We start from the raw sequence: 17440 nt of genomic DNA, 5'->3' as shown, positions 1-17440 counted from the left end.
ACGGAACATGCATATCCACGTGACAGTGACGAGACATCAGCATTTCGACGACATCCTAACGAATACGGGCGCCTTCTATACCGCAGTCCACACAACATAGATTGAGATGACATATCTCTATGCTAGGTCTTCATCTTGCATAGCCTTACAATCATCGATATCGGGGACCTCAGCATATCGGATATGCACATGATGAGACATACGTTTGGTGCCACGGATCAGTTGACCAAGAGGCACGGCGATATGGTTTGGATGTATGCGATACCCCATCTACTACATGGATATGAGTACGAGGCGATGGGATGTACGTCGGGGGTCAGCATGACAGGAGGTTAGCGAAGTAGTGGATACATCAACAAGATGCATGTATCTATTCACTTGGTATCTCCTTCAACACTTATCCCGTGCAAGATGTAGAGAGTGGATAGAGTTAGATGAGACTGAAATAGACTAAAGATGTCCTTATTAATCCTACTCTCGTACCCTGACGATAAAAGAGTGTGTTAAAGAGAAAGAGCGAGCTTTTGGTGCCGTGAGGCGCTTATCTTTGGTATATTGAGTAGGAAACAACGCGCGCGGTAATCAGAGGCTGAGCAATTTCGTGGCAACAGTGATGTTGTATAGACATGGTGGTGGGGTTGAGTCGCTTTGGGCAAAAGTACGGTGCGAGAACGATAGCAGGGCAGAGCAGAGCAGAGCAGAGCAGAGCAGCAAAGGACAGACGTAGCAGGCCAAGGTAAGCAAGAAAGCGCAATCATGAAGCATGTACATTAACGTTGAAGATGAAAGATTTCCAGCTCTTTTCCCCATGTACCATAAACCACAGACCCGTCAATCCGCCTAATGCGAATTCTCTCTCCCTTTATCCTCATCCTCCGAATGCAATGCTAATACCCGCCCGCCTTGTTCAAAACACAAAACACAAAATGCCAAAGCTAACTACATACAAAAAAAGGGTATCGACATAATCCGCCGCGAAGCGTTAGTGGGAAAAGATAAGGTAGTTTTCCCAGATCCAGGTCTTTGGCTTGAAGATACAAAACATGTGTGGACAACAAGATAAACTGAACTGCAACCCAACTCGCTAAATGATACTACGAGAACAAGAAAGACAAGATAAATAGAGCAATGCGGTAATGACACGCTTGATGATGGTAAAAGATGCCAAAGGAGGTGGTGGAGAAGTAGATGTTGTTATCAACGGTCAAGGTTGCCAGGGAGAGTGTTGAAGATGCAAAGGTTTGTCGTTATAGTAGGCCGTCTCAGTTGTACATGGTATATGAGGAAAAGGGTGATGAAGGCCTAAGAGCCTAGATCATGGGGGTGTTTTCGCCGCCCTGGTATACACCAGCTTGGAGAGTGTTGGGAGGCATATTGGCGCGGAGCTCCTTGGGGTTCCTGTAGAAAGGCTGACCGTTGTCCGGAGGAATGACTTGCTCCATGGGCTGGGGCATCGGTGGTGGCGGCGGAGGCGGAGGAGGAACCTGGTTGAAGTACGAGTCGTGGTGGTTGCCCGAGTCGCCAGGAGGGGATCTCGTGTTTGGTCCGCGGGGGAAGGAGAACTCTGGTACGCTCTCGTAGGGGGATCGCTCAGCGCGGGTCATAGTGATAGGTGGGGATTTGGCGCGCTGAGGCCCACGGCTGGTGCTACGCATGCGTTCAGTTACGCGCTTGAATGTCATACCCAGGTTTTCGCTCACACTGCCGCGTCCCCGACGGTGTGCATGTGGGGAGCCTGTAGCGGAAGGGTTGGTAGGTGACACTTCCATGGGCTTCTCGCCCGGGCTGTTGCTGTCGATGGCAATGTTGATCATACCGATGCCGTTGCCGTTGTGGCCACCAAGGTTTAGCGGTGGTGGTGGCGGAGGCGGTGGGGTTGCTAGGTGCTGGAGCTGAGACAGTAGAGGAGGGGCTCTGTCTTCTTCCTGGTCGATGATGATGACTTGGTTCTGACCCTCGTGAATCGTCTCGGCGATGCTTGCAGTGATGGGCGGCGGGCTATGGCGCTTGTAGTTGGTCTGAGGAAGGACATCGGGCATAGTGTTCTGGCGAGAGTGACCGCGAGATCCACCTACAGAGGGGCGTCTGCCCATCGGGAAGGTAGGCGAGTTGTAGGTGCTGGATGGGAGAATGTCCTGTGGAGGTGCCGACATGGACCTTGGAGGTGCAGTAGGCTGACCAAAAGTGGTTGCGGGAAGTAGAGGCCCAATGTCGTCTGTCTCTCCAGAGTGCGAGTCTTGGAATTGCATGTTGTCTGGGATACTTGGCACTGCTGGAATGTCATCCTCATCATTCGGGTCAGCAGTCATGTACCTGGGATGACGCATGGCACGAGGATTGGCGGGAAGACCAATTGGTACAGATGTCGTTGATGTTGGTCCTGCGCCGCCGATTCTCTTGGTCATCTCCGGGTCCGCTGTTTGGCTTCTCGTAATTGGATCGCGATACATCGACATTGAGTTTAGCATGTCATCAGTGTTCGACCGCTCGTGAGACACTGGTCGGAATGCGAGATCTCCAGGATGGGGAATGACTGGAGCGGATGGCCGGCGAGCCAAAGACAGTCTGCGCTCTTCCAACTCACGAGCGGCCAGGGCCCTCCTTGACAACGTGGTAGGGCGCATGCGCGACGCACCCGAACGCCCTGAAATCAATGAATCAGGAGAAGCATCGCGACCGTAACCTCGTGTACGGCTAGATTCCCTCAGGAATGGCGTGGGCTTCCGGCTCACGGATCGGTCTCGTGGCGCGCGGCGCTCTTCGGAGGCTTCTCGACGGCTGCTCATAGCACTGTCAGAAGGCCGGCGGCTACTGCTGCGGTGTCGCTGGCGAGGGGGCTCATATCCAGCAAATCCTTCATCATCGTCGCGCTGCATGGGTTGAGGAGAGACGGGGGAGTGTTCTCCGCGCTGAGCGCTTCGTCCGCGACCCTCAACTGCACGACGACTTGATGCGCGGCTAGCGCCTCTGCTTCGGGCCCGTACGGCACCTTCAGGAGATTCAGTGCGGCGAGTAGCTGCCTTGGACGAGGATCTTGTCTTGCTGACTCCCTGTCGTGCCCGGCTGCGTGCAGTGCGGGTGCTGGCAACAGATTCTGTGACAGCCGGAGAAGCAATGCTCATCTTGTAGAACCTCTCATCATCGAAATCTTCCGTGCTAGTTCCCATTTCCTTCTTCTGTGAAGAATAGATACCTGCGTCTTCAGGAGACATTGGCACAGGTGAGGACGGGGAACGCTTCCCTTGACGAATGTAGCGAACACCCGATCGTCCGCGGTTCTGTGACTCCTCACGAGTGCGACTACGGGTGCGCGCAGTGCGCGAAGCTGGCCTCTCTTCGTTTCTGGAGTTGGCACGGTTCTGAGAATAGTGGTTTGCTTCTTCCAGACTGCTGATGTACTGATCAATGCTGCGTGCCTTGGCGCTCTTGATGCTTGCGCCGGTGAGAGGTGGGCTGAGTTTGCTGTTGCTGTAGCCTGTCTCTGGGCCTGTTTCAACTACAGCGTCCGGCATGTCAAGGTGAAGCTCTTGAATGTTACGACTGCGTGAGCTGCCGCGAGACTCGGCACGTTTCTTCTCGAGAACATCGAACACTCCAGCTGCTGGGGAAGGTAGGTGATCGCTCGATTTTCCCGGGTTGAAAGTCGCTGCGGAAAGGACGAAATCTTTGGAGCCACTTGTTGCTCGGCGTGTCGAGAATGGTAAGGTCTCCGCTTCGCGGCCGATATTGTCAATGGCAGTTCTTGGATGAGACTCGTTACGCTGACCTCGATCCGGGATGGCCAACGAAGCAAGGACTTCGTTGTTGGTAGTCTTGCGGCCAGCGTCAGATCGCGAAGGAAAACGCTTCCTGCTGTATGAACCTGGTGTGGCAGTTCGTGCCGATGACGGCTCCCTGGAGGCGTCACGTGCAGCACGACCAAGCCATCCACCATGGCCTACAGCTGGGCTGATAGCTGATTCTGCGATAGGCGTGACACCGGCGTTCATGGGTGTCTTTTCGTCCTCTTCTCGGACGATCTGCCTGGGTTGAGGTCCGCGCGTGAAGTCCGTGACGAGCTTGAGTGAGGCCATCCTGGCCGCGACTCGGCTACTGCCAACACTACCACTAGGAGGCGACAGAGGGGGGCTCATTTGTGAGCCTAGAAGCGCTTGCTTCTGCGCAGAGAAGACGGCATCCTGCGCACGTGGTGAGAACCAAGGCTCTGTAGTTTCGAGACCCATGCAAGAGAAACATCGCACAGCCAGCTCCGCTCTGCCGTGTTGAACTGCATGCTCTCCCCATTTGCGGACTAGGAAAGATTGCCTCTGCCAGTCAGTTGGGAATGTCAAACATGTTAGCAGAATGGCCTCCATGTAATATTTCCGAGACACGTAGACCTCGATGGCGTCGTTGTATTCACCCAATCCGAGGAAGATGGCCACGGCGGGGTGGATGTCGCCCTTCTCCAGGAGACGCTGAACGAAGGCTTCACCGACCTTCTTTTGCGAGCCTTGACCCATGTTGCTCAGAGCCAGCAACATCCAGTCAGACGAAGTCATTGACTCAGAACCGACCATGGAAGCCATGAGATCAGCGCCGAGGTCACCAAGCCATTTCGAAAGAAGGACTGCAGCGGCGGAACCGGGAGAATGACGTGCCAGTTCGTCCTGTACTAGATCCTCGATGTCCTGGTCCCAACCAAACACGACCTTGAGCATGTTGAGTCGAAGATCGTCTGGGGTGCGATCTGGCCCAAGATCCGTGGGGCGGAAAGGTACGTCGCTCAGCCTCATTTTGGTGAACGGGAAGAGGTCCATGTGCTGGTTCTTCTTGGATTCTTCCGGACTTCGCAGGACCTCTTTGCGGAGAGCTGAGGAGCCGTACCGGGATGAAGATGCAGCTGATGATATCGATCGGATGGAAACGCTTTCGCGTGTTGAAGTGCCAGCAAGGGATGACGTGCCGGACGAGAAAATGGTACCGGAGCCGTTCGAGCCCTTCGATCTGGTGGATTTCTGCGACGCTGAGCCATGCGATGGTCTGTCGTATCGGTAACGGGGAGCGCGGCCGCTGCCAGATGATCGGGAGCTCTGGGAGCCCCGGCTGGACACAGGACTGAGGGGACCAACACGATCGCGACGCTCCTCTTCTAGCTGGTCCATTTCTTGGGCAATCTTCTGCAGCGGTGACATGGCGACACCCTCGTCGGCACTACTTTCTGAGTCGGCAAGCATTAGTGGGAGCGACTTCGATGGGAGAGCAGTAAGTGGTGTCTCCATCTGCTTTTGCTGTTCGTCCAGAGAGCTTGGTGGAGATGGAGGCGTGTTGGCAGGCGCATGCTGAACGTTAGCTACCATGGTGGCAGGTCCATTGCTGGGGTTGATGTCGTATTGTTGGATGCTCGAGTTGCGTCCAATGGTGAAGAGGGTGGCAGTAGGACCGTAGTTGCAGATCGCAGCGATGCCATCGGTTGTCGGCACAGTTTCGTACGACACTCTCTTGGTACGGACATCCCATGCGCAGGTTTGACTATATATCACGTGTTAGCATGGAGGACGAATTGACAGCGCATGCCAAGATACATACCCTTCGGTGTACTGTATGATCCTGCCGTTCTTTGACCAGGCAAACCAGCAAGGTCCGGGCTCTCTCTGTTCCTTTTGGTTGAGCACACGGATTACACATGGGGCGTCACTGCCGTGCTGGGCCTTGGGAACACTCCATACTCGGAGGTCGCCGTCTGATGTTTGGGCCGCCAACATCTCGGACTTTTGCTTTGATGAAGAGCCATGCCAGGCGAGACCCGCAATAGGCGAAGGGTTCCTTGGGGTGGTGAGAGTATGCAGGATGGTGAAGGATGGCTGCAGGGTGGCAATGAGGATTGAGCCATTGAGATACCTGCAGGTGTTAGCATTGATGCCCAATTCACTGGATGTCCCTTGTACGCACCCAATGGCGAATGTTCTGCAGTCTGAAGCTGGTGCGAGTGCGGTGATGGGGTCGAAGATGGTTCTGGCAGAGAGGTGTTCGGATGTGGAAGGCTCGAACAGGATGATGTTGCCCTGCGCGTTCCCTATGCACATGTTAGCACCCGAACAGGCAATGGCGACTGCCCGATCCCGTCACTCACCAAAAGCAACATTTCCATTTCTCATCCACGTCGCGACGCGGATCTGCTCATACGACGCAAATCTCGCCACCTCGTCGCCCGTGAACAAGTCCCACACAATTGCAGTTGAGCCGGCGTCGTACGAGACGACTAACCGGCCTGCTCCCCTTTCGCTTGTTGTGTCGACTGATATCCACGATACATCTTCCCGATGCCTATCAAAGCGGCGCTCTATCGCCAGTGTGTCGTGGTGGAGGACCAGTATTACGTTGCGTTGCGCATAGAGCAGGAAGGAGCCTGTTGCTGCACAGGGCTCGAATGCGAACTCATCTTGGCCCGGCGTCGGGGGTTTGAGCTTGACGTCTGTGGACCGAACCGAGTTGCTTTTGATAGAATTGGAATTCGCGCGCTGTCTTAGTCCAGTCGACATGGTGAGGGCTGGATCTATGGGTGGTCGTCAGTCGGGTCAGGTCCGCAAGGGCCCGCGAAGCGCATAACGTTGAAGACGATGGCGATTTGGGATAACGGGAGTACAATCAGGAGCTTGCACAAGAGCGAGTGTGAAACTGCAAGACGTCAGGGGAATCCAACTCACTGCAGAGAGCAAGAGCGCGCTAAACAGCAATGCGCTGACAGCTCCACGGCGTCTGGAGGAGGGTACCCTTTGGCCCCGCCCCGGTCTCTACAGGGATCAAAGTTGAGGCGGTTAAACAGAACTTGGGTACCGCTTTCGTCTTATGCGGCGGTACAACAACGTGCAGCTGAAGAGACAGACAAGCAAGCAAGCAGCGAGAAGGTAGAGAAAAAGCGACAACAGCGCAGGCGATGTGTGAGTTGAAGCGCGTGGACGCCCGCCTATCACTAACGGCGCTTAGAGCTCCAAAGCCCGACTGATACTCGCTCGAAATAGTACGAATGGCATCGGTTGGTGCCGTCCAGCCAACGAGCAGCATACCCGGCAGCGAAAGGCGTTAACGGGCTGGGGTTGCGCAGCCTCATTCGCTCGCCAGCTGTGAAAGGTCGACATTGGACCTTCGGGGACTCGACGAACGAAGCAGACGCATGCTGCCATCCTGGAAGCCAAGTTGGTGACACCGCACGTTAATGGTTAGGTTCGCGCCGGCGTGCCTGCGTGGGTTTACAGACCAGCCTCTCAGAGGGCTCAACGGCACAGGGACGAAGACGCGGAAGACTGGGGTCGACAGAGTACACGAGATGCCCGCCCTCATTGGCCAGCACATGTGCCTACCGCACAATCATCACACTTTCGCGCTCGAAACCAGCGTATCAGATCGCGGTGCGGCCGCCTTGGACCGGCCCGTAAAGGATGATCCCTACGTGCTCAAATATGCGACATGCCTCGTCGACTCGATGCATATAACGACTCTCTGTTCTCGACGCTGGCATGACTCTTCTCAAAGTACGGTGACGGTAGCGCCATCACGACATGTTCACAATTTTCTCTCCTGCCGCTTGGCCAGCCGTTCGCATACTGCGCGGCCTTGACCGTGGCAGCTAGCGCATCGTGCCTAAGCTTTTTGCGCAACGCGCTCAACCCGCAACGCTCGGGAGCGGATATGTAAGTTGGTGGCACAAAGGTCACGGTCCCTGAACGACTATCCTGCACAAGCCATGGCCCGTCCCGGAAGAAACATCAACACTTCGCGCATGACGTGCGAGACCCCAGGAGATGGTAGTTCCGACTTCACATTCAAACCCAGCCGCTTGTATCGCGGGGGCATGGTAACGTCTTGCAATCCATGCCCGACTAATGTGTTGATACATACATATACGGCCCAGGAACCACCACCCTCTGTCGTTGAACCAAGCACAAAGCATAACGTGCCGCTGCAGAGGCAGGAGACACAGAAGCACACGTCGCTAACCAAGCACAACCGATCTACTCCCGCCCCGTCAGCTTCAAGCAAGTCAAAGCTCCGCCGATCTGGCATGCGAGCGTCGTTCCCCGGTCGTGATATATGCATGCCAGTTCATAGTGGCTACAAAACCCTCGTGTTTCCTCTCGGCATGAAGAAACAATTTAGCAAAGCTGCTTCAGGCCGTGTCATTAGCTCTCAACAGCGTCTTACACCGTTCGAGCTATACCCAACGGTATCGCAGAAACGGGGGTGGGTGTCATGAAGTTGGGCACACATTGCCTTAGTTCCGTGATGAATTATTCACACTCCTTTCCGCTTCAAGGCTTGCTGCAAGCGAAGCGCCCGACTAAGGATCTTCATCCCGGACTTCTCTACACCGTCTACCAGCCACACGCATTTCGCCCCTCTTTTTGAATGTACTGTGTACTCTGCCCCACGGCATTCGCAAGACAACAGCGGGGGACGCAAAATTAGAGAGATGTCTCGCACAAATCGCGTGTCGTTCCTGGACAGCTTGCGTGCGGACTAATTTAGGTGAGGCAAGCATGCAGCTTATCAGCACTGCAGGTCCAGCTAGACTGTATGGTGATACAGCATGACCGATATGCGGATCCGTGCAAGAAAAGAATGTTCGTCCAGTACAGATGGATCCCGCGAGATTTGAAGCAAAGCTTAATTTAGGACATCTTCGCGATATATGGGAATATTGACGATGAGGAAGGGAAGGAGTCTGAGGCATGTTTCCATGGAGCGCATAGTAAGGGATTGCCGAATTGGGACGGTAGGGCCTCCCAGCGACAATATTATACTCAGCATGCGAGACTCTGCAAAATGACGTTGCGTGTACAGCGCCCAACTGGTCGTTCAGCAATTTGCTTTTTCGTTCGCGACTCGAGGACACATAGGAGAGGGAAAGCGATATTCCACCACGGATTCGGGTTCGCTGCATCATGCAGAAGAAACATGGTAGAACTACCGAAGCCCGCTCTGGGAGCGCCACACATCTCAACAATCACACACCAAAATTCAGCTAACGAAGCCCATCACATCCCCATCACATCGCTATCCTATATCAGGGCGGGCATCACGAAAAGCGCAATCTATGTGGACATGGCAAGGATATGTCTGTTGTTGTCAAGGTAAGACGAGCAGTAAAATTCAAATGGGGTATCTATCTAAACGATGGCTGGATGGTGGGGGTATCAATAAGGGAAAAACAGGCGAGACAGCTTATCAGCCACAATAAGCCTCGCTCCTTTTGCGCACACAAGCGCGCATACATATTTCGCATTCCGATTTGCGGAAGCGGGGGGTATCGAGAGAAAGAAAGGCCAAGTCTGGCAAAAAAACGCCGCGGAACCTGCAAATGTGAAGATCCGTCACAATATCGCTCCTCCAATGCGATTCTTCTGTCGCTCTCCAAGGTGTTTGGAGTTCCTCCTCTTTCTGCGTGATCGCCAGGATCGGCACAAGAACGCGGTCCAGACGTTTGCGCACACAAACGACTCTGGACGATGCAAGTGATGAGTGCGCGACCCCAGGGCCGTCTGTCGTGTGGTGGACAGCGACGGTGGGGGCGTCCACGTTCACACCGCTGGCAAGCAACAGTGTGACTGGGGCTGACATGTGGGAGAGGGGAAGGTTGCATCCACCAGCTCCTGTAACATGTCGCGGTGTTTGAAGTAAGATGCGAGAACACATGCCATGTCAGATGGCTGAGGCGCGACACGCGGCAAACTCAGGTCCCGGTGAGGGATGCTGAGTGAGGCTGACTGTGGCAACTGACTGACTGCGAGCTCATGTGACTCACTCAGCCATGCCAGCGCGCTGCTGACGGGAGCCAACGCGCGCGCCTACAATGGTGACGTCGATGTTGTCAAGATAAGTCCTGATAACGCCGTTAGTCCTGCGACGCGATTCGATGCATGAGACTTAGACTTACAATAACACGAATGCTATCGGGCGATGCTTGCTCATTCAACCTGCTCTGGTGACTCGGAGATGGGAGTCATGGGCTTGGAAGTGCGACGCTGCTTGCCGCTGCTGCGGCGGCGCTCGCTCTTGGGCTTCTTGGGCGCGTACAGTGGTGGCAAGACGGGGAGTGCTGTCGCCATGGGGTACTGGCGCGGTGGAGCGGGCGCCTTGTCGAGGAACGGGCAGGCAAAGTCGTCGTCAAAGTCCTCGCCAAAGAGGTCTGCGTCGCTGATGTAGGATGAGGGTGCGCTGCGGTGGTCCAGCGATGGGCCCGTAGGCCATGATGGGTAAGCACATGTTGAGCCGCGGGATGATGAAGAGCTGGTAGAGTAGTTGCTGTACAGCGACGATGTTGGTGAAGCCATGTTCCTGGGCGAGATGCTAATAGGCATCGACTTGGATGGCGAGGAGCTGGGAGAGGAGCCTGGAGAGGATTCGAAGTGCATGATGGTGAGGGTTGGTGGTGAGGGTGAATATTGGTGTGAGTATAGCGTACGGGGTGGGTCGCTATTGTATATACACACTTGCGGGCACTTTCGGCACTACAAGATTGCAGTGTGTTTTCGTGGTTTTTTCGTCAGTCTAGTGTCGCGGCAACTGGACCGAGGTGCAGGGGCGGTTGATGATGTATGACGCCGATGTGGGTTTGGGGGCAGGTGGAAAAACAGGGTTGCGGGTGCTACTCCGGTAGCGTCGGGCTGCGTCTCGGAAAGCGATGTGGGAGATTTGCGATCTTGGATCTAGCGATGCGACGGTGGGTGGGCGTTCGGGGGGCTCGATTAAATAAAAGCCACGGGGTTGCGCTGGTCAGGCGTTCGAGTCAGGCTGAAGCTCTGGTCGTGTGTGTGTGTGTGTGTGTGTGTCTCGAATGAAGATCAGATGAAGGCCTGGCCGTGGGGAGGGTTCCATATATCCTCCGCCGTAAACAATCAACTCTCCACGCCTCGCTCCGGTCCGCATGAAACGCTTTTATTTGGCGCTTTATGATTTGCCTTTTGTTATGTGTCGGTGAGCGACCGCTCTTTGGAGGGGGTGCACTGTGGTTGGCGGAGCTTCCACGCAGCTCAGACCGCCCCTTCACAAAGGCTGCCATTTCTGGCTACCGCAGCCGTCAGCCCCGTATGCTCCGCTGCGCCTGTGAGTCCATCCCGGCTGTCGGGGCATGAAGACCGTGACATGGCAGCCCATCCTTCGCCCTATCGCCTGGCCATCGCTTGTCTGCGCTTGTCTATCGCTGGCCCTATCGACGTGCGCACATGCAAGATGCAACGATGACTCGTCCAGCAGGCAGAGTCTGCTGCCTGCTAAACTCTTCAAACCTGCCTCGTCACCCAGACAGTACTCTAGAAACCTGGCTTGTTTAATTATCGACGCACGCCATCCAGAAAAAGACCTGAACGAGGGATGTGACAGTGACAGCGGTTACACACCCCACGACTCAATTCGCGCCACGCCCGTCTCCGCGAGGATAAGATTCATCGCATGCCCAGATGCAGTAAGCTTAATGTCAGAGGATCATCTCGGGGATGGCATAGGGAGACCCTAGCTGCCCTCCCCACGCTTTCATCCGGCGGCTTCTGACATCCGCAAAAGGAAACCCAAACGCCTGCCCCGGGTTGCTGTCCGCTTCTCCGTGCGTCTTGTGAAATGAATTATATCGATTGTTTTTTGCGCATGCTGCCCAAACAGTCATCTGGCTGTTTGACGCCCTGATTCAGGTGTCGCAAGTGGCCACCTGTCTTGCCCCCGTCCCTGCGCCGACCACACCCAAGCAGATCCTCGCCGTTTCGAAACGAAACCACTCCACAAAGCTTCCCAAATTGTAAAGAAAGGAAGAATGAACCCTCGGAACATGTCCTTCCCTTCGCATCGAGGTTTACCCGGTCAAGCTCATGGGGTGCATTAGTCGCCATCACATGCATCGCGCCGATCTCAGGGTCCTCCCCACTCGAGCCCTCCGAGACAATTTCTAGCCTGCGGGTCCCCTTGACAACCTCACCACCAGTAGCGTTCCATAGCCGGCAGTTACTCTGCGACGTGCGAAGCAAAGTAGCATTGCCACCAATTAATGTAGCGAGGTACATGCCGGCCCGGCATACAATGTGCACTTTCACAACCGCCATTATCGCGCCGTGAGACGCCTCGCAGGAGTCATACTTGCAGCCGCTGCGGATCCGTCTTGCCCCCGAACAAAGTCCAGTAACTTTGTGCGACCTGAATGCACGCATTTGGATCATGATAATGCGAGGAAACTCCAACGCTTACGGCTGACCTGCAGTGTGCGGGAGGCTGAGAAGAGATCTGTAATGTCCGTCGCATGCAGTGAGCACACCCTCCCGTTCGCATCGTTACTGCAACGGTACCCCCAAATAAGCCCTTTGTGCCTATAAATTCGCAAACACCATAAAGGAAACGGAGCACAAAGGTCAGCCCTGTCGGTTACATTGTTTGTGTCTGCGTTCGGCTGGATACAGCAATATAGCACCCTGCTTCATCTCCACGTTTTCGCGACCCGTTCAGCCTGCACACTCTGCCGGTAATCTGGGGTCGGGTGAAGAAAAGCGTCTGTGCTCGCTCAGGAAACTGGGGATCGTGAGAGTCCGTCCGCCTAGTGTGGAAGGTTCTTCCATTCTTCCATGCGCCGCCGTTCAAAAGGGCTCGTGCACGCCTCCTCGCGTCGAGCAACACCCATATTGCCTTTGCCGAGGTTCCATTTCACCCTCACACCACGGTCATTTTCTCGCCGTGCTGACAGTTTGGTCACTTTGGCGACTCGGTCAGAAGGTCGGCCAGCTGTCCAGACCACGTTCCCGCTACTCCTAGCCCGCCAGCTATTGCTGCACAGAATGCGGGCGGGCGACCAAGCTCGGAAGGTTGTCAATAAACTTCAACTAACCGTCCAGGAGGGTTCCCCTGTTTGCAAGTGCGCATGCAAGGCACCACCTGGCTGTTTGCAAAACCTCGAGCACGACGCAGGGTCTGCCGACCCATGAAACAGCACCTGTTCATGACGACGTTTGTCCCACAACCAAGGCCGACAAAGCAACTGTGCCGCTGACCCCATCCTCGACCCCATACCAACCCCGTATCACTTGCCTTCATCAAGTCTCTATGCCATCACCAAACTTCAAAAATGACGTCGTCGGGCAGCAGAGCCGCACTACGTCGGCCACGGCGTTATTATTTCCTGCAGTCCTGCAAACGTGAATCCATCGCCAAAAGTCTCTGCTGCGATATCCACATGCCAGTACGAAGTCAACAAATTCCATCTCGGTGAAACTGCACGTGAGTGGGCCGGTAGCATCATCGTGCTTATGGTGCGGCTACAGCCTTCGACTAGAAGCCCGTCATTCCCTTACATGGAAGGTCCGATGTGGATCCGAACGATAAGACGACTCAACTGGGTAAAAATCTCAGCGCTCCGAAGTGGAGTAACAAAACAAGTAACTCCGACATGTTTTCGTGAGACTGCAAACCCACGATTCATGGGTGCTGGCGAAAACCGGCCGGGTGCTGTGGCTGTGGAGCAGGTGTTGTCGCTTCAGCTCATGCAACAATACCGTGCAGTGGCGGTGAGTGGATCCATGGTGAAGAAATCAATACGGCCGCGGTTTGAGCGGTACGAACGGTTCAAGCGAAGAAAACACAGATTTCAGGCCTTGCACTATTACTTCGCTATCGAATGCGCAAGCCCAGGAATCCAGCGCCATCTTGCAAACACTACCAGACTCCTTGCACTTTCCTCTTTGGGAAGTGCAGCCGGCAGTAGCTGTTTGGCAGGAATGAAATGTACCATGGGAATCTCGCAGCCTAGACCGCCGTTACGATCAGCCATCGCTCTGCATCGAGGCTGCATGTCACTAGGTACTCGACAGGCAGGTAAGGTGGCTTCTAACAGAGATCATCCGTGGTTGTGTAGAGTACACAGTGTTTAGTCGCTTTCGGTTGGAATTCTTCCGTTTAGAGATGAGGGGAGAAATTCCGGTGGCTGATGTTGAGCGGAGAATTACCTGCAGCATGGAGAGTGGACGTGGGGATGCACATGCTAGACTGGTGCGAGATCACTTGTCGGATTGTCGACCCGTGGAAGGCGGAAATACTGATACGCACTCAGAAACATCTTGTTGCAGCGGGAGCTGTGGGAGTGACTTCTCGCGTTGGCGCTGCAGTAGGGCATGCGACTATATCGATCTGGCAGGCGCGACTGGATGCAACACGATAGTCATATCGTCGCACTCATACCGCGACGATCAAACTGCACAAAACTTCTATTTCGCCATATTTGATAACGTTTGCGACATACGTGAGGCGTTCGTTACACAAATGCAGATCCCACGATGGAGGGGTAAACATCTGCGAAACCTCTCCAAGGCTCTCTTACAGACGCACAGTTACCACCCAGCATGCCAGGCAATCCACCACTCAGCCTTACAATCCCAGCAACTTGCACACCACAAGGCTTACACAGCGTCCTTCTAGCCCACCGCAACAAATCCAACAACACCAGATCAAGCCTGTAGACAAAGGAAACCCTCAAAGCGGTGACTCACCGCCTGGATACCGCGTCCCAACACCGCTCACCTCCATCTTGTGCTTCATGCAGTGCGACACCTGAATGCAAGTATGCCGATCCTTCGACTTCCGTAGTCGGAGTCGGTATGCATCTGTCAGATGAACAGAATACTTGCAAGAACGCAGGGCTATGAGATGGGTGAGCCCTACAAGACGCCCTGGCCCTTTGCTCTTCTACGTCCTTCATCGGCGACGCCCTTCAGCGTAAGTCAAGTTTGCAGCCTGTTCGACAAGATAGACATAAAATCCGCCGAGCGGCCCATCTCTGCCTCGCAGCCCTCTCCCGCCATGCACAGTGAAAGACAGCGACAAAGGCGCTTCACCCAGCACTACCTAACTCTTCTTCCTCACGGTACAGAGTTCACAGCGCGGCAGCACCCCTCCGCTCATTCGCCTACTCGATAAGGCGTGATGCCAGTTAGTCTGGATGTCGTGCATATGTCACTTGTTTTAGTTTTGCCCCAATGGACCCCACGCGGGGCACACACTGCCCAGGTGTGTCCATCACATCACGAGGGCGTAGGGCGCTTGCAGTTTCCCCACGCCACACCGAGCTTGACATGTGAATTCGCCTCACGTTCGAGACTGTTTGTGCGTGCCGCGGTTATTGGTGTTGCTTCGGCATCTGAACTGTTGTTCGTTGTTTCAGTTGACGAGAGCGAGAATACTCCGCTTTCCGAGGAAGTCGGGGTCATTATCTCAGGGACGTGGGGTTGCATTTGGGGTTGTGGTGGTGGGGTGGAGCTGGTGGGTATCGAACTCCACAGTCCACACACTTTTGCCTCTTGCTCCATCTATTTCTCCAGTATACGGTGGAGATAGAGTGGGTTTTGTCAAGACCCTGATCTCTTCTTAGCCGGTTTCTTGAGATGCGGTTTTCTGTATGAAGAAGCTGGTGGGGATATGGCGTCATGGTGGAGACGCAAAAGGAAGGAAAGGCTCTCGGCAGTTACTGCTTCGAGTATACCTGTTGATCTGTGGATATGGCTGTGTTTGAGTGTGTGTTGAGATGTGTGTTCAACTGGCTGTAGATATGAAAGGCGGATAATCGGATATCGCTGTGATGCAGATCTACATTCACGGATGAGTGGCTCTCTGGATGATCTGTGGTTTCATTCTTATCACACTATACTACAATTACTATCTCGTCTATTGACTGAGTGCATGGATGATATGCTTTCTTCAGAAACCACAAGGTCAGAGCTCTAGCACAACGTACACTCGCACGGATCATAGTCGTCCGGGCCAGCTAGCTAAGGGTTCCCACGCATACCCCTCAATGACTGTTTGCCACCACAGATGCCATGTGCAAGCAGCATGAAACCCTACTTCGTAGAGGCCACGGTGCTTCAGGCCGGGGCCCAGTAACCATCCCAGTTGTACTTCAGTACCTCGTTACCCCAAGACGTCCATCCACTGACAAGGTACCGAGAGAAGACCTCAAGCGCGCTGTAATCAGTCGGATCCGGCAGAAAGGGTTCAAGTAACTGCTTCAAGCACGGTTTGCGTGAGTGGATATCTGGCACAGCAGCAATGACTCTCCTCTTGACTGTTGGCGCGCGTGTCATTGTCGTCCACGAGTTTGGGGCTGCGCGACCTAGCAGTAGGATCTCATAGGGCTTGCGCATGGTGCTATCAATGTCGAACATGGGCTCGCCTTTGGTTGTTGTCTTGATCCATATCCACTCTTCGATCAAGCCCACGTTCCATGTTTCAAAGAGTCCGCCGGGCCCGAGCACATGCTCTCTCAGCGCTGCCTTGTTCGTGATCCAGACGCCGACCAGCGCATTGTGTTCCAGATAGCTGTCGATATCCATGCTCAACAGCATCTTCTTGAGGTACGGCATGCCGCCAACTTGTTCATACGCGCCCTTCCGCTTGGCTGAACGATTGGGCCATGGTGGGTCCAGCAGTACGAGGTCGAAGTGTCGTGGAAGGGTGAACTCGTCCGTAAGCTCACGGAATGAGGTACGGAAGGCATCCGACGCTGTGGAATCGCTAAGGAAGAATGTGGATCGAGGAGGTATTGTGAAACGATACTCCGGACCCAGCTGAGCAGGTTGCAACGTGTTCTCGGTGATGGATAGCGACAGGGAGTGGTGGTTGGGGTTGTGAAAGGCGCCTGTCCATGGTTCGGTTTGTGCGTCTGGCGAGACCGTTTCAGCGACCTGTGTACTACTTGCAGTCTCACGTGCAGGGCAGTACGACATCATCCACTTTGGTGCCACAGTGGCCGGTTCTGCGACCTCGGAAGTCGCGCCGAGAGAAGCCATCATCTGCTGCAGATTGAATGCGGTATCGTCTTCCTTGCTCTCGCTCCATGAAGCCCACTCCTTCATCCGAGATTCGAGTTCTTTTTCGGAAATTTGATCAACGTCCATGTCTTCATCTTTCCCGCGGAGTGGTTCCTGGGCCATCAACTTGCGCTGTGTGCACCACGGCCCTGGAACCTGTGCGCGTATTTGGCCGAGTGCATGTTCAGCCAGAAGTTTGTACCGCAGGTCGTCAAGATGCGGAGACTGGAAGTCGTGTTGGGAGGCTTCTGCCACTGTCGCATGGGGCGAACTACGGTGTCCGACATGCTGCGTGTTCACCGCGCTTTGTGCTTGATTCTCGTTCGCTCTAGGTTTCTTCGCTTTGGGTCGGTAGTCCTCTTTCGGTTCGATGGGCGCTTCCAAAGGCGTAGTAGAGAGTAGCACTCTCTCGCAGTCGCCTTGTGCTGCTGCGATTGACGTCGGTATATCGATCAATATGACGTCCACCTCCGCATTCTGGTAGATGATTGGATTTGACGAAGCCATGATGAGAGATGATCGAAGAGAGAGAAGAGTAATGGAAAGTTCCTACCAATTCTATAGTCTTACGTCATCGCTACTTTTCGTTTGCAATCTCAACGACAACACGCCAAATAATCATCGCGTGC

General features: G+C 54.5%; 3 protein-coding genes across 3 annotated transcripts; all 3 read right to left on the bottom strand.

Moving 5' to 3' along the window:
• Positions 1-1310: 1310 nt before the first annotated feature.
• On the bottom strand, positions 1311-6521 carry J4E86_008872 (uncharacterized protein; the record flags this gene model as incomplete). Its single annotated transcript, XM_051449381.1, has 4 exons — positions 1311-5511; positions 5569-5880; positions 5932-6055; positions 6113-6521. 4 exons carry the CDS (start codon positions 6519-6521, stop codon positions 1311-1313), a joined length of 5046 nt encoding a protein of 1681 aa, XP_051299235.1.
• A 3423-nt stretch (positions 6522-9944) lies between these two features.
• Positions 9945-10391, bottom strand: J4E86_008871 (uncharacterized protein; the record flags this gene model as incomplete). The annotated part of the gene is made up of 1 exon (XM_051449380.1): positions 9945-10391. The coding sequence occupies one exon, from the start codon at positions 10389-10391 to the stop codon at positions 9945-9947; it is 447 nt and encodes a 148-aa protein (XP_051299234.1).
• A 5475-nt stretch (positions 10392-15866) lies between these two features.
• On the bottom strand, positions 15867-17318 carry J4E86_008870 (uncharacterized protein; the record flags this gene model as incomplete). The annotated part of the gene is made up of 1 exon (XM_051449379.1): positions 15867-17318. One exon carries the CDS (start codon positions 17316-17318, stop codon positions 15867-15869), a length of 1452 nt encoding a protein of 483 aa, XP_051299233.1.
• Between the last annotated feature and the right edge of the window lie 122 nt (positions 17319-17440).

The sequence above is a fragment of the Alternaria arbusti genome (assembly GCF_024043155.1).
Source record: "Alternaria arbusti strain BMP 1465 chromosome Unknown scaffold_15, whole genome shotgun sequence".
Classification (NCBI taxonomy): Eukaryota; Fungi; Ascomycota; class Dothideomycetes; order Pleosporales; family Pleosporaceae; genus Alternaria; species Alternaria arbusti.
The sequence above is the reverse complement of the archived record's forward strand: the minus strand, read 5'-3'. Positions and strand labels throughout refer to the sequence as shown.